The sequence below is a fragment of the Cinclus cinclus genome, chromosome 4 (assembly GCF_963662255.1).
Source record: "Cinclus cinclus chromosome 4, bCinCin1.1, whole genome shotgun sequence".
Classification (NCBI taxonomy): Eukaryota; Metazoa; Chordata; class Aves; order Passeriformes; family Cinclidae; genus Cinclus; species Cinclus cinclus.
This window is the reverse complement of record NC_085049.1, coordinates 14,811,907-14,827,345: the sequence shown is the minus strand read 5'-3', so window position 1 is coordinate 14,827,345 and position 15,439 is coordinate 14,811,907. Positions and strand designations below refer to the sequence as shown.

Sequence of the window (15,439 nt, the reverse complement as noted above, 5' to 3'; positions counted from 1 at the left end):
ACAGTAAGAAGACACTAAACTATCACTGGGAGTCTTGACTTAGGAATAGCTTCTCTGTTGTTTACTAGGTTCTCTGTTGTTTTACAAGTATACCATTTATGTCCATCACATGGGAAAAACATCACACCAAATGTTCATAATTCCTGCTTTACTATATCAGAGCAAGGTAGCAAAATCCATCTATACCAGATGAAATAATTTACCATCTGTAGCTGAGGAGGATGTGAAACATCACCTGCTAAATACAGACACATTCAGTTCAGAAGTCTGGGATCATGTACACTTCCAGTCTTAAGACCAGTAGTTCAGTACTCTAATTTCATTAATTTTAGGTCCTGACAAACTTTGGAAAACTAGAGGGGTACCAGAGAACTGATGGAGGGTCAACATGAACCAGTACTTAAAAGGGAATGATACTAGACTGGATAAACAGACTGATCTGGGATACATTAATGAGGTGGTTACCCAGAGACTCTGTCAATAGAGGTTAATAAGTATTTTCCACTGTGCTTCACTGATCACACACATCTTGTCTGATAAGGTGGATACAGAGATGTAAGACAGATACAGAACAGGCAGAGGCTTTGTTTCTGGAAGATTGTTTTACTTCCTGAGGACTAACACTGTTTCCAAACGCTGTCATCAGTCTCAGCCCAGAATTAGCTGACTATAAGCAGTGACTTGTGCAGTGCGAGACCCTGAGATGAGAGTTCACACCTCTCACTTGGGATGGAGCCCTCCGCCCTCAGACTCCGTGAAATCCATAATCTTTAGTGAGATAACAGCTGCCTTGTGCAATTAGGATTTGCATGCATGACTTGCTTTTCAATTCAGAGGCTGTAGTTGCTGCAGGTTTTGAATTGCACATGCCCATGGAGAAGAAAAAAGCCTGTAGTTGGGGCAGTGCCAGCTGGAAACATTTCAGCACAAGAGGCAGCAGTCTGGATCTCAGGCAGATGTTTTAGTCAGCCTCTGGCTAGCCATTGTTTAATGGAACATGAGCCTCAGGAGCATCTAGTTTTGGGAAGAAAATCTTTTTCTCCTGGATGTGCTTGGCTGACAGGTAGCCTTGAGATGGCTTGGGAAGATGGATGGGCTGCAAGGACCCTCACTGCTGGTGGGATGACCTCTCAAAGTGTGCTTGCTGTGGGAAAAGAAGGTTTTCCATCTCACCTCTCTGCAGAGAATCACAAAATCCTGCATTTTGAGGCTGTGGTGGTGCCAAAGGAGAGCATATGCACATAATAAGGAAGGACAAATAAGTGGATAATTTTCTTTTCTGTTCATCCCACTGTGGAAAGCTTAAATGACAAGATGGAAATTCTGAGAAACATCAGGAGGTGGTACTTCTGTTCTGTGTCCTTTTGCTGTTCAAATTAACTTTTTCTTCTTGAAGATCAGTACCAATGCAGATTTCCCTGTGATGTTGCTGCCACCCTTGGTGGGGTGATGGGTGATGTCAGACTTGCAGATGCAGCAGATGAGGGGTTGATTTGCTGTTCAGCTGGTGTGTAAAGACCTGTGGCACACCGAGCTCTATCCTCTGCTCTTCAGGGGGGTGTTTTGAAGCAGCCCCACGGCTGCTGCCCTACGTAATGTCTGCCACCAGCTCAGAGGAACAGTTGGTAAACTGCTTATTCATCTATCAGAACCCCAGGAGGGAAATTTGCATTATATACACATACACGTACATATATTAATGCAATGTTTATCTTTGTGCAGATATTTTTTCTCAAAAATAAAAAAAAAAATTGAGGAAATTTTTCTCTAAATCTGTTGAACATCGACTCTTTGCTGAGATTTTGGAGCAGATGGAAAATACATTACCATTCTTACTTCTGCAATACATTAAGTAAGATAATGTAAAAGTGGGAGAATACACAATACTCATTAAACTCAAATGCTGAAAAAATCTACAAGGGAATGAAGATTATAATAATTAATTCAGACAGTACATCCTTGAATGAGAATGTTTCAGCTTCCTCATTTGCTCAGTCTCTCATCTGATCTCCAAGAGCTAACATAAATGTGGAAAAAGTGAAGTGAAATAGCTTTTTGGAACTGTTTGAAGCCCTCTGCCTGCATTCCAGGGCTCAGCTTGGGACTCCACAGGCTGAGGTTTGCACCGGATCTGTGAGCCCGTGCCTCCCTCTGCTGACTGCCTCTCCAGACCTCTCTCCTTGGCTGCAAATCATAAAAGGCCATGGTTGTTTTCCCCCTCCTGTTGGGCTGATGTTCCTCCCCATGTCCCAGGCAATGACAGTAAAGTCTGGGGAGCTGTTGGATACAGGCTGCTCACATCAGCCCTAGCCCCACGGTGCCAGTGGTGTCACCTCAGTAGCCCCTTTGTGGCATCTGCCCCATGACTCTCAGTGCCACTCAGGTTCTCCATTGACTCTAAATTAAAGAATTATTGTTTAGGGGGAAAGACTCTGAAAACAGTAAGGCAGAGACTCGAGGAAGGTTACCAGAAACTGAGAGATGCTGGGAGAGACCTTTGGCTACATCACTAGGTTACACCTGGGTATACTTCACTGAATTTTGATTTTGTCTTTTTTATTTTAATTTTGGAGTTTTTTGTGAGGTTTATTGTTTGTTTGTTTGGGTTGTTTTGTTTTGTTTGAAAGTTTGAATACTCTGTAACACCACTTGGTACCAGTTTTAAAATTTTTTGGTCCTTATAGGCAGCTACTAAGTAAAACTGACTGGGAACTGCAAAACTTAAAGGTTTTGGATTCTCTTCTCCTTTCACACACTCTCTACAGAAACTTCCTGTCCTCTTAGCAGAACATGTGCCCCCAGCAAAAGCAAGAAATATACAATCTCAGCATGGCAGGATTAACTGAAAATCATGCTGCTTGCTCTGGGGGGAGGACCATTCTGGCTGTGGTCGATCTGATGTCTCTTGATGATCTGCTAGGGTTGGGTGACCCTTTCTGTAGAGGAAGTCAAACCAAACTCTTCTGGGATGATGGAGAAGGATCACAATGTTGTAAATATCTTGTCCATTTATTCCTCTTCCAGAATATTTCCTCAGGTTGGGGGCTGATAGAGATGAGATTAAAGTCTATTCTAACAAACCAAGTTTGTTAGTCAGGTTTCCTTTGGACTTGAAAACACAGAGGAAAACAGCTCCTGGATGCCCCAGGAGTTTTGTCTTGTGGAAGCTTTGTTAGAAAGCTCTGAAGCAACTGCTATCCTGTCAAAATAAAATGTGCCAAGTAGAATAGCCCCGGGGCCATTGTGCTGGGATCTGAGGGCTGATTTAATTGTGCAAAAACCAATTACCAGGCTGTAATCAGTAATGGCTGTGTCGTGAAACTGAAATTGCTATGGGTAGGGAGACAGGAGAGCAGGGTCTGCTCTTGCAGGAGCTGAGACTAAGATAAATGGCATCAGACAGCCCCTGCTACCAACAAGTTATGGAATAAATTGATGCATAGAAGCTCCAGTGCTTTAGATCACTGGAAAGGACATGCAGAGCATCAGGGAGCCAGGCCAATGAGGGGCTGAAGGCAGCACTGCCTGCCCAGATGAGTTACTGACCTCCACCCTGGGGCTCCAACAGCCAGCTAGTGAGTTACAGAGGCAGCAGCATCAGTGGCAGTGATATATAATTAGCCTTGGAATATATTGCAGTTTTCATATATGTGCTGAATTAAACCTTCACCCAGAGTGCAGAGAAAAGCACATGATGACTTTTAATATAAATAAAATATTAGACAGGAGAAGGCATATAGTCTTTTATAGTCTATGGTGCTGATGTTCTGAAGAGACTCCAAAGCTCTCTTCAATTTACAGGCCAAAGCTATTTCTGGGAAGTAATGCCAGGAATATTTCTGAGGAAGGAGAGCTAAAGCTCAGCATGTAAACCTTGGAACTACTGTAACAGATGCAGCTAAGTGTGATAAATGTAAAACACACTAAGTAAGACCAAGGGAGCTGTGTCCAACCTGAGCAGTACAAATCTTTCCAGTGTTTAACTATCCAAGATTTCCTTTGATATTACTTCCTCCATTAAAAAGCAGCCTGTTTTTTATTTCAGACCTGAGAAGGATCTTCTCACTGAAGATTGATATACTTACTTTGAGTTGTAGAAAGAAGTGGGTCTGTTTGGTCTGTTACATTAGTGGCTCAATCAAACTCTCACTCATCAAATTAGAGCTACCGTCTACTAAGTGATGACATCACCCAGGAAGCACTTTGATGCACAAGTGAGTGGTCCAGATGGGAGAGGTGTAGGTTAGTCAAGAGAAGACATGTAGCATTTAAAAAACAATATACTATAGCAAAGCATGGGCTGAGAAACAAGTAACCCTGTTCCAATATTCACTGATTATTGATTCTTTGATTATTATGTGTAAGTAACAATTTGTGGTTTTCAGCAAGTATTGCCTGTGTTTTGCGTTTGTTCTCAATTATTCAGTGGATGTTGGAAGGTTATGTCCCTTTGTCCCACTGAGCCATAACTCTAAGTATAAATGCAGTACATGATGCAGGGCACTCCCACAGTCACCCCCCCTCCAGCACTGCCATGCCCCACCCAGACCCTACAACCCCCTCAGTATTTAATCTGGGCACAGCCAGAGCCTGTTCAGGAATGTAATTAATACAAAAGTACTGAAAAATGAGCATAAAACCAACCGTGCTGTAGGTAAAGAGCACTTGTGTGTTAGGAAGCCACATCCTTCACACCATGGGATTGTTTTTTTCCAAGTGGCTCAAGAGGACGTGAAGAGTCTCTCCACTGAGTCCTGGAGACTCTTCTTCCCTAACGCTTACCCTGGGAATGACCACTGGAGGTTTACAGGGGGCCTTTGAGCCTTCCCACCCAGTACTTCAGCTCAGGACACAGTCAAGCTCATCGAAACTGTGATAATTTTCCAGCCTTACTTGAACTCAAGACTTCTCACCATTGAAGAAGCGGCGCTTTGTTCCTGAGTGTGCTGAGTGCAGAGTTTGAGAGCAGATCGAGTGCTCCCTGTGTGCACAGCACAGCCCAGATCAGCGGCCCCGGCAGCACTTTTGACCTAAAATGACAGAAATGTTTCGCAAGAGAAGCGGCTGATTTCACTGGGCCCTTGCTCAAGAGCTGGGGAGCACTCAGGAGTCGTGACCAGTGGCCTATGGGAGACCTTGGATGACGGGGAGTGTGACAGGAATTGGAGCCATCAACACAACAACTGCTCTGACAGTTCATATCTGCAGATGGTGTTCTTCCTTCTGGTCCTTTCACCTACAGACCTGGCCCTACAGACCTGGCCTATGAATCTTTTCTAGCCAGCAAGAAGGAAACGGCCATGCTATTTCTGCTAAATTCTGCTAAATAAGTGGTATTTAAGGGAGTTTGTCTTTTAGGGCAAAAAGCCCCCTGGAATTCCTGGGGAGATGTGTGGCAGGGAGAGCAGGGTTGGGGGAAACCACAGAGCTCAGTTGAACAAAACCCTTAAAATCTGTCCTGGAAGCCACAACATTTAATGCATCTTAACAGGTTTATTTTCATCCTAAAATGCACTTGGAGAAAGGTTGTACCCATGATGGTCTGAGGGATATCCAAAAGGAAAGCTATTTTCTGACACCAAGTGATATAAATAGAAAAAATGAAATTAATTAAGAAGTCAAAAACCTCCAAACCAATAAAAATTTATTTAAATAAAATTTACATTAAAATGCAAATAAAAATATAATTAAAATAGTAACATAAATAAAAATAACAACAAAATAATCTCCCCAGGCTTTTTCACATGCAAACCCATTGTCAGCTCAGAAGCAGCAGCAGCAGCAGCAGTGACAATACATGGGATAACTTTGGCTAAGGAATGTATACAGCAAAAGTGTTTCATTGCCGCCAATCCCAGCCTCAGGAATAATCCCTCTCTTTTATTTAGTTTAGGTGGGTAACTCATGTAGGGGACTGGGAAGAGCACATGTAAGTTCATTTTTCAGCTCTAGCAGGATCAGATGTCTAAAAATAAATAAATAAATAAATAAACAAATAAACAGATAAGCCACTCAAAAAAAAGTAAATAGTAGAATAAAGTACAAATAAAATAAATTACAAAATAAGAAAAATACAACACCTATAAAATAAAGGTTAGGTTGGAGGTTTTACACCCAGAGGGTGGCAGGGCACTGAAACAGGCTCTGCAGGGCAGTGCTCACAGCATTGAGCCCGACAGAGCTCAAGAAGGGCCTGGACACTGCTCTCAGGCACAGGGCGAGGTCTGTGGGGTGTCCTGTGCAGGGCCAGGAGCTGGACCGATGTTACTTGTGGGTCCTCTCCATCTCAGGATATTCTGCTTCTATGATTCTATGAGAGTAATACACAATAAAGAAAAAACAAAATACAACAGTATAAGAATAATAAAACAAAAATTATAATAAGAAAAATCAAATCGAATCAAAACCAAATCAAAATCAAATCAAGCTCCTTTCTCCGAGCTGCCGTATCATCATCCCTTATGAGATTTGCTCAAATACCGCAACTTTGTTGAGCAACAAATCGGCGCGGTCAGCGGCAGCGCGCTGGCCCCGCCTCTGCCCACGCAGGCCGGGCTGGCGGCTCCGCAGCGGCGCAGGTCCCGCGGTGCCGTTCCCAGTGTTCTCGGTGCTCCCGGTGTTCCCGGTGTTCTCGGTGCTCCCGGTGTTCCCGGTGCCGCGGGGCGGGGCGGGGCGGGGCGGGCAGCGCGGGGCGCGGAGCGGGCGCGCAGGGGCGGGCGCAGCATGAGCGGGCGGGCGCCCCCCCGCGGCCGCCGGCGCAGCGCCCCCGCGCCATGGAGGGATTCCCCGCCCGCGGGTACGGCACCGGCGGCGCGGACAACCGGCCGCTCTTCGGGGAGACCTCGGCCAGGGTAAGGGACAGCGCTCCGCCACGCCACTGCCGCCCCCGCCACCCCTCGCCCCCGAAACAACCCCCCGCCAAAGCGAACCGCAGCGGAGGAAACGCAGCAGAAAGTCCCGTAGTGCCCCCCCCTCCCCACCTTCCCGCAGTCAATGCCCCCCGGTAATGAGGAGCCTCCTGCTCGGCCACCCCGGAGAGCGGCTGCTCCCCACCCCCTGTCCCCGGGCTTGGCACGGAGCGCCGCAGGCAGCCGAGCGGCCGGCCCCAGCGAGGAACCTGCCCGAATCCTGCCAACAAATTTAAAAATCCCTATGAATTAAGGAAGAATCCTCAGTCTCCCTCAAAAACGGCATCAAAATCAGAAAGGCTGCACTCCAATGGAAAAATATAAAAGGAGCGCCCCAAATCCCAAAAGAAAGAAAAGCTTCAAATTGGCGTAATTATTAAAAAAAAAAAAAACAACCAAACTGAAATAAAACAAAAACAACCATCTCCCGATTAGTGCCCCAAACCAAATATAATCCATCAAAACCGCCCCAAACGAAAACCGCCCCAAATTTTTAAAAAGACAAACTATATCCCCAGAGCTTTTCCCCCAGCAAAACCTCCTCCCCAGATAAAAAACTCACTAAACATTCTCCCCCCACCTTTCCCCCAAGGAAATCAACTTTTAAATAATCCCCCCTAAACCAACGTCTCCCCAAAACTTTATCGGGAACTTGGGGCTAGGGGTCCCAGAGCCGGGGGGCCCTCGGAGTGGGGCTGGGAAGGGGTTTGGGCACGGCCGCTGTGTCCCATCCATCCGGGTGTGCCCTGCAGTCCCCAGCCGGGGCTCTGAGCTGCAGCACCCCGGGCTGCCTCTCACCCGGCTTGGGGGGGGTCTTTGCTGGGGATAGGGATGGGGGTCCGCGTTTGGTGCCTTCCTGGGGTCTGATTTTTCTCCCGGGATGGAGGAGCGGCGGTGGCTCCTTGGCTGGCGTGCGGCAGCGGCGGCTCCTCAGGTGTCAGCCCCGTAAGGCGCTCGGCTCTCGCCGCTGCTGCGGGGGGCTGTGCTGGGCAGCGGGCTCCTGGGGCTGCCCGGCATCGAGATCCCTCGGGAACCACGATACCTGGAGGTGTCACATCGCCGGTCTGGACACTGGGGTCCTGTTACCCACAGGGGTTACCCACACTCGTGTGTGTTTGGGGGGGTGCGATTATTCACAAGTCTATCAAATCCATCACCGCCCTCCCTTCAAGAACTTGGAACTGCTGCTACAGTTGTAATGTTTGATGAAAACGAAGTGATACCGACCATATTTTCGGGGAAAAATAGAATGATGTGGCACAGGAGGACAGGCAGGACCCCCAGAAGATGAACTGAGGGGGGAGAGGTATCCCACACCAGCAACAGCTGGCACTCGTGGGGAGCCCTGGAGGCAAGGGGTACCTTTGTTGGAAGCAGTGCCCTGCACTTGGGTCCTGTTGGACGGTCCTTGGTCAGGAATTTTGGGAAGCTCCCAGCGATGGGCACTTCTGGGGACTGGGATGTGCCATCGGAGCAGGGAGGGAGTCAGTCCTGGCAGGTAACCCCCAAACTTTTCAGCCCAGGTTAAGCCTTCGATCCCCGATCTCTGCTTTTTTTCCAGCCACGGCTCTGCTCGCAAAGGAGAGAGGTAAATAATAAACATGGGATGCTAATTTCAGTTCGTGGGCTCTGACGGGGATCCAGCGCCCTGCACTTCACCCCCTGCCTGTCTCCTCTGGCTTTTTGGAGCCTGTCACGCGGGCCGAGCAGCAGCCGATGGTGTCTCGCTGCTGCACCCGTGTCCGACAGACAAGGGATCACTGTGCTGGCCAGGGGTCCTTCCCTCCCTGATTCACGGGGGTTGCTTGGAAACGGACGCTGGTGAGGTCCCGAGCTGGAATGTTCCATGTCAGAAATGGAAAAGCTGAACTTTGCCTTTAAATGGGAGTAGGTCTGCCGGGAGAAGGGCGTCTGCCCTCGCCCCAGCTCTGTTTTTGGGTCTCTGCAAGTGATGGCTGATGCTGGCAAACCGGGATCCTCTGCTCGGGCTGTGGCCACAGGGTGGGGCAGGGGGAGTGCTGGTGCTCCAAGAAGCCCTGAACCCCAAATTAGGGGTCTCCCACCCTTACCAGCAATTGGAAATGGATGTAGAGATGGGGATTCCCTCTTCCTGCCTTCTTGCACTCTGCTGGTCTCCAAGCAGGTGACTTTGAGGGTAAAGCTACTCTGTGGGGATGGCAGAGCTGGGCAGCAGCATCTGCCTCCTTGCCATGCCGTGGTCCAGCTGCTCCTGCCAAGCTTGCCCTCCTGTGCCACTGCTGAGCAGGGACCGGGGCAAGATGGTACCAAAGAAACGGCTGGTGGGAAGAGGGAGCGTAGCAGCACAGTGCTGATGAGTGCCAGGCACTGTGGATTCAGCTGTGGTTTCCAGGGATGCAGCACTGACAGTGAATGGGTAGGGGACAATGCAAAGGCACAGCTGTACAGTGGCAAAGGGGACAGAGTCACCGGTGTAGCACTTGTCAGGAAGGAATTTGGAAGTTGAGTTCCTCCATGATGGGAGCATTTGAGTGGGTGGGAGTTAATAGCTATGAGCTAGAAGCAGAAAGCAATAGAGAGACTGAGCAGCTTGGGATGGGAATGATGAGCTGTTGAGGACACACCAGGAAGTCCCCATGTCTTGCAGGGGGTAGGTGGCTCTGAGCACAGCCTGTATTGCCTGCAATTCCACCAGGTCGGGTCTAGCACTGCATTCAGGTATCCTCTACAGCTGCAGCGGGCTGCAATGGCTGCTGAGCATCTGGACTTGCTGATGTAAGACACAAAAATGGCCTTTCCGTCACTCCTGCAGAGATGGCACCAGGCACCCACGCTCCAGGGGACCTTCCCATTCCCTTGTCCTAGCCAAGCCCCTGATGGGCTCCCTTTGGGCTTAGCCCACACTCTGCTAACTTGGAGGACTCAAGGATGGAAGGTGCTGAGCTGGAACAGGGCAAAGAGCAAAGCTGCCACTCTGTCAAAGCCTGTGAAGGGAGTACAGATAATAGTTTCAGTCCGGCCTCAGTTTCCTTGCTGCTCCAAGTAACCTTGACCCACATCCTAAAGAATCCTGGATTGTGCCCTTCTGCTTTGCAAGCATTTGATGTTTCCTGATCTTATGTCCCTTTCCCAGAGGCAGATGGAGGGAGACCTCTGCACTGCAGAGGCTCACTGGGAAAAGTTTGATGCCTCCAGCCCCTGCAACACCCACCCCAGAGTAGGAGGAGAGGGCAGAAACCCTCCTGTTTCAAAATGCATCTTGTGCAACAGTGAAACATGGAATTCATCTCCTGTCTGGCCAACAGCTCGCAACATCTCGGCAGCTGGCTGGCTGAATGGGGACTCCCACGGAGGCACTGCTGGGCTGTATCAGAAGTTGGTGTATGTGTGCCAGTACCTTGTGCTAGTCCAGGAGACCTCAAGCAGCTGCAGGCTCTCTGTTTTGGTGTGCCTGCTGGGGTTTTTTGTCTTTTTACTCTAACAGCTATTACAGTACAGAGTAATGCTGGAGAAAAATCCTTCCTGAATCAGCTGTGCTAGTCATGAGAGCTGGCTGTGCCAGCTGGGTGACATGTAGGACACAAGGCTCACCACAGCCAGTTTCTGTGTGCCCAATATCCAGGAGTGTCTGCCCAGGCTGGGCTGTGCACTCGGACACAGTGTGGAGGTGAAAGGCTCCGTCATCCCCAATCCCTTTAGCTGTCTTGGCCTCTGCTTGAGTATTTTTAACCTTTTTGCTGTGCTAAGCTGCCTGGGGCTGAAGTGTCAGCGGGCACTGGGGAATAGAGCCTCTGCTTTGCCAAGCCCAGGATTTCAGGATCAGTGTCTCTAATCCCTGGATCCTGAAATACCTTCTTCTGCCGGCAGTGCATTTGGGAAGCTTGAGTGACCGCAGGTTTAAGCACAGGGAAGGGGATGCCTTGGCCACAGAGACTGGACACCATGTGCTCCACTGCCAGCATCCGTACCTGATCCAGGTGTCACTGGGAAGTCCATCAGTCAGTAGTGTGAGGTGAGAGGTCCCTGTGCTGGGGATGCTCTCTCCCACACTGAAACAGTGAGAGAGAAATGCTCCATGACCGCTGTCAAGTCTGACCCCCTTGTTTTCTCCGGCCACTCCAGTCTCTCCTTGCACAATGGGTCTCTGGTTAATCAGGAGCACAGTCACGGCTGAGTTTCTGGATGGTGACTAACTGTGTCCATCCCCCCCAAGCTCTGCAGAGCTGGCTGTGACTGTGCTCATCAGGTGAGCTCTGCAGGTTGGTGACCCACCTCTGTTCTGCAGCTGGCTCTCTGGCATTTCCTGCTACCTCTGCTGTTGGAAACCCATCTCCTCATGCCACAAAGGATCTAGTTGCTCACCGTGAATGGAGGAGCTGAGCCTGAATGCCAACTCTGGTCCCACTCCATAACATTGCCTTGGTGGGCTCAGCCCGGTCTGCAGGGCAAGGACAGAGTAAAACTGCCATCCTCTCCTGGTGCTGGAGTGGCTTTTGGGGTAAGGACCCTTCTGTGTCCTGCCTAAATTAAAGTTAGCTTTGAGTTCTCTAATTTATTTTAGGTGAGGAGGAGTCTAGCTGAGCTGTCACCATATGCTCTTGTGGAGCACTTCATGCTTGCATTTTTCAAGTTGCATCTCTTACTTGCCTGGAGTTATTTCTCTTGGTTCCTTTTTTGGGGTCAGTGGTGGGTATCTTGTTGCTGGCTCTCAGAAGCTGCTGCAGTATCACCAACTCCGTGTGCGGGAATGCTGGTGAGGAGAAGGGGTTTGTGCTTGGCTGGTGAGGACCTTGCACAGGGGGTGTTGGTGACAATATCCTTTGGGGGGGGCGGGGGTCACTTCCCACTGCTGCAGCCACTGTAGTTCCCCCACAGCTTGGGGCCTCTGAGCTACAGGAGCATCCGTGGTTTTGTTTTACAGAGGAGTTGGGGACTAATAGAAGAGGTTTCAGAGTTTGCTTGCTGTGGCCCTATCCCCTGGGGATGAACACAACCAGGGCACAGCATCCACCTGTTCCTGAACCACCTTAACATGAACTCCACAAAGCCTCAGGTCAGGGCTGGTGGTGTTCCACAAAAGCATGATTTGCGGCTCTCTGCCTCCTCTTTGCTTTCTTCTAGTGCCCTGCTGCTGTCATGTGTTACTTCTTCATGACCTGGGACTTCTCCCTGTACAAATCCACATTTTAGGAGGAAGAAGGATGTAAGAGCAGGTGGAGGGAAGCCTGTGTTGCCCTGCCTGCTGGCTGGGATGTCTTGGGCAAAATGCTTTCACTCAAACTCTTTTCTCACTTTCCTTTCACCATACCTACTTAAAGACTCAATATAGTTCATCAGGGTCTGGGGTGTTTTCTCTCTGCACATTTTTTCTGAGGTAGATGTTCTTTTAGCTTACCAGCTGTCTGGGTATGCAGCCGAGTCCAATGTGGCAATACATGTTTATACTCAGAGCAGCACCAGGGAGGCGGCAGTGTGCTGGCAGGGATTGGAATATTCTCCTTTTCCTGTTTTTTACTCCAGAAGGTTCATCAGTTAGAGGGTCTTGCCGTGGGTGCTCCTCAGCCCATGGTCACAGCCCAGTGTCACAGCCAGTCCCTGCCCTGATGCCACTGGGCTGGGACTGTGATGCTGTCACTGAGGGATCTTTCTTCCCAGGTGCAAAAAGATTGTGTCCTGACAGTTGTTTTATACTGATCAGGAGCAGCAGAAAGGAGTGTGGGGGAATATCTGTCTGTCCAAGTAGAGCCACTGTGCGGAATCTTCACATCTGCTGGTGTTAGGGTGGAGCATTTGGGGTGTGGGCAATGCTTCACCTCCTTGCCAGTAGCCCACAAATTCCCACCTAAGACTCTATCAGTCTATTAATTCTCAGGCAGTGAGGCTAAAAAAAGCTTTTTTTCTGACAACTTCCATCTGCGCACTCCCACTTTAAAAAAAATCAAATATAATTTGCACAACTGTAATCAATTTGGATGTAGTAGAGAAGCCATTTGCAAATGAGAAAACCTGCTGCAGAGGCCTTGATCAGTACAACCTCCCTGGGGTCCGAGGAGGGAGGGGAAACCTTCCTGTGTGGCAGAGCTGACCAGGGAGCCCTGATGGTGTGCTGGGGATAATGTGGATCCTGGCTGATCTCAGTATTATTGGTTAATGCTCTGTTTTATATTGTTTGGGGTATTTTTGTTGTTGTTTTAAGTAAACATAACACTCTTCTCTTTTCTTCAGGACAGAATCATCAATCTAGTTGTTGGTGGCTTAACAACCTTGCTGCTTGTAGTAAGTATCTCCCATCCCACCCCATGCTGCAGCTTTAAGTGACAGGGAGATAACCAGAATTCCTCCCCAAAACCGGGTGGTGAAACTTCCAATGACCAAAGAGTCTCTGATTAAGGGCAGGCAGTCATTTTGGGGCATAGTTGTCTTTTGAAACTCTTTGACAACAGAAGTGGAATACCTTTTAAGATCTGCAATAAAATCCTTTAAAAGTTCCCTGGTAGATTGTCCATCCTGGCTGAACATGAGGCTGGGTGAGACAACAAAGCATTTATGTGCAAGGAGATAGTGTTTGCTTCAATTTCCTTCTATTAATGATTTATTGTCCTCTATTTATGGTTTATTTAAGTCTTTCCAAAGTTTGTCCCTTTGTGTTGAGCTGTGCTTTCCCCAAGCTTTAAAGACAAACCCGATGCCGTGGCGACTGGAGGCCATCAGTTGTGTTATCCACAGGGGGATGGTTGGAGAGCTGAGGTGCAGGGAGGCTGTGGGGACAGGTGAGGTGCCAGCTGGTGGAACACATTGCTGAAGGGATGCTCCTACATGGGCAGTGTGCACCCCTGGGCCTGATGGCCTCATGGCTACTTGGAGGGTGATTTCTGGCAATAAGCCAGAGTGGCAAAGCTTTCCTTGTTTTTTTCCCACTCCTCTCAGTGTGCAGCTGTATCAAAGCAGTTTTCCTCCAGACTTGCGCATTTTCCTACAGTGCCTCAGGGGTGGGAGTCAGAGGTCCGGGAGAGATGTGCAGATCAGGATGCCAGTGCTGTGCTGCTCCAGCCCTTGGGCTAAGTTTCTCATTGCAGCTCTGAGTAGAGAGAAATCCTCATCTTTGTTTTCCTCCACACAGGTCACTCTAATCAGTGCTTTTGTCTTCCCGCAACTACCTCCAAAACCTGTGAATGTATTTTTTGCTTTCTGCATCTCCTTGTGTTGCATTTCTGCTGGCATTCTTGTAAGTACCACCACGTTTGCCATGCTTTTGAGTCGAAGGCTCTGAATAAAATCTGCTTTACGTGGTGCTGCCTTCTTTTTTGCACTCTCCTAGAAAAGCTTTCCTGCCTCCGTAACACAAGCTGACAATGAGGGGAGTAGTAATGAGTTTTTTATTTACTGCAGAGGAAGTGTGTGAACTGAGCCAACTCCTGCAGCCCAGCTGTGGTGCAAGCCTTGTCACCTCTGTGGCACTGCCACCCAGGGCTGCCAGTGGAGATAGAATAGGAAAACAGGGAACAGAACTCTGAAATGGGAATGCAAAGATGGATTGTGCTGAAGAAGACTCTTGAAATGGGAACAGCCATGCATTTACATTAGTCAGTGACCTTTCAAACACAGGGGATGAGTTATAGGTTTAGGAAGCTACAGCAAGTGGAAGATGTTCCTATACTCAACAACTGCAGAATTCCAAGGGAGTTGGTCCCAAGCAGTGGCAAAGCGAACTGGCAGGTCTGAGTTCAAAAAATCACAGGATGGTTTGGGTTGGAAGGGGCTGTCAAAGACCATCTAGTCCAACCCCCCTTCCATGAACAGGCACACTGGTGGCTCCTGCTGTAGCTCTTCATACCTGGAGCATTCTCCCTCCAGCTGTGAGCTGGAACAGCCCTCAACCCCTCACTGCTGGGAATGTTGCTGGGAAGTTGCTCTATCTTGCCTGGTCAGTCCCAGTTTTTGATCCTACAGTTGGTGCCCACAACTCTGCCCAGAATGGACTGTGTTAGTACAAAGCTGATGTTTGTCCTCATCCACCAGGGTGTAGCCAGCTTTGAGAGTTAAAACACCCCCAGCTAAGCCACCCACCCTCCCTTCCTCTCAGAAAAGCTGACCAGACAGTGCATGGCCTTAGGGCCAGTTTCACATACAGACACGCTCAGTCTCTCTGGCCAGAGGAAGCTGGATTGTTTTACAGGAAGAAAAAAACAAAACCAAAACTAAACCTGCAAGTTGCCAAATCAGTTATCAAAGAGTTTCCTCAGAATACCTGCCTTTTTGAAATAACACAAAGTCCTTTTCTCTTCTAGATCTACTGGTATCGACAAGGAGACCTGGAACCCAAATTTAGAAATCTAATCTACTACATATTGTTTTCTATTGTCATGTTATGTATATGTGCCAACCTGTACTTCCATGAAGTGGGTAAATGAAGGACAGTGGGAATACCCAGCAATGATGCTACTGTATCAGACTGCTTCCAGCTCAGCTCTCAGCTCTACTTGAGACATTTAAGTGAGGACCATCAGCCTGAGAGGAAAGAAGTGGATTGTGCAAGGATAAATCAGTACATG

The 15,439-nt window shown here is 48.6% G+C and overlaps 1 protein-coding gene across 1 annotated transcript; it reads left to right on the top strand.

The window, feature by feature from the left end:
* The first annotated feature begins 6,773 nt into the window (after window positions 1-6,773).
* Window positions 6,774-15,298, top strand: TMEM243 (transmembrane protein 243). Its single transcript, XM_062490843.1, has 4 exons — window positions 6,774-6,851; window positions 13,113-13,163; window positions 14,008-14,112; window positions 15,176-15,298. The coding sequence occupies exons 1-4, from the start codon at window positions 6,774-6,776 to the stop codon at window positions 15,296-15,298; spliced, it is 357 nt and encodes a 118-aa protein (XP_062346827.1).
* The last annotated feature ends 141 nt before the right edge of the window (window positions 15,299-15,439 follow it).

Bases quoted from the DNA above. Each gene is read 5' to 3' on its own strand.
- TMEM243 (XM_062490843.1), top strand. From the start codon at position 6,774: ATGGAGGGATTCCCCGCCCGCGGGTACGGCACCGGCGGCGCGGACAAC. The intron at 6,852-13,112 runs GTAAGGGACAGC...TCTTTTCTTCAG, and splicing joins TCGGGGAGACCTCGGCCAGG to GACAGAATCATCAATCTAGT. The intron at 13,164-14,007 runs GTAAGTATCTCC...TCCTCCACACAG, and splicing joins TAACAACCTTGCTGCTTGTA to GTCACTCTAATCAGTGCTTT.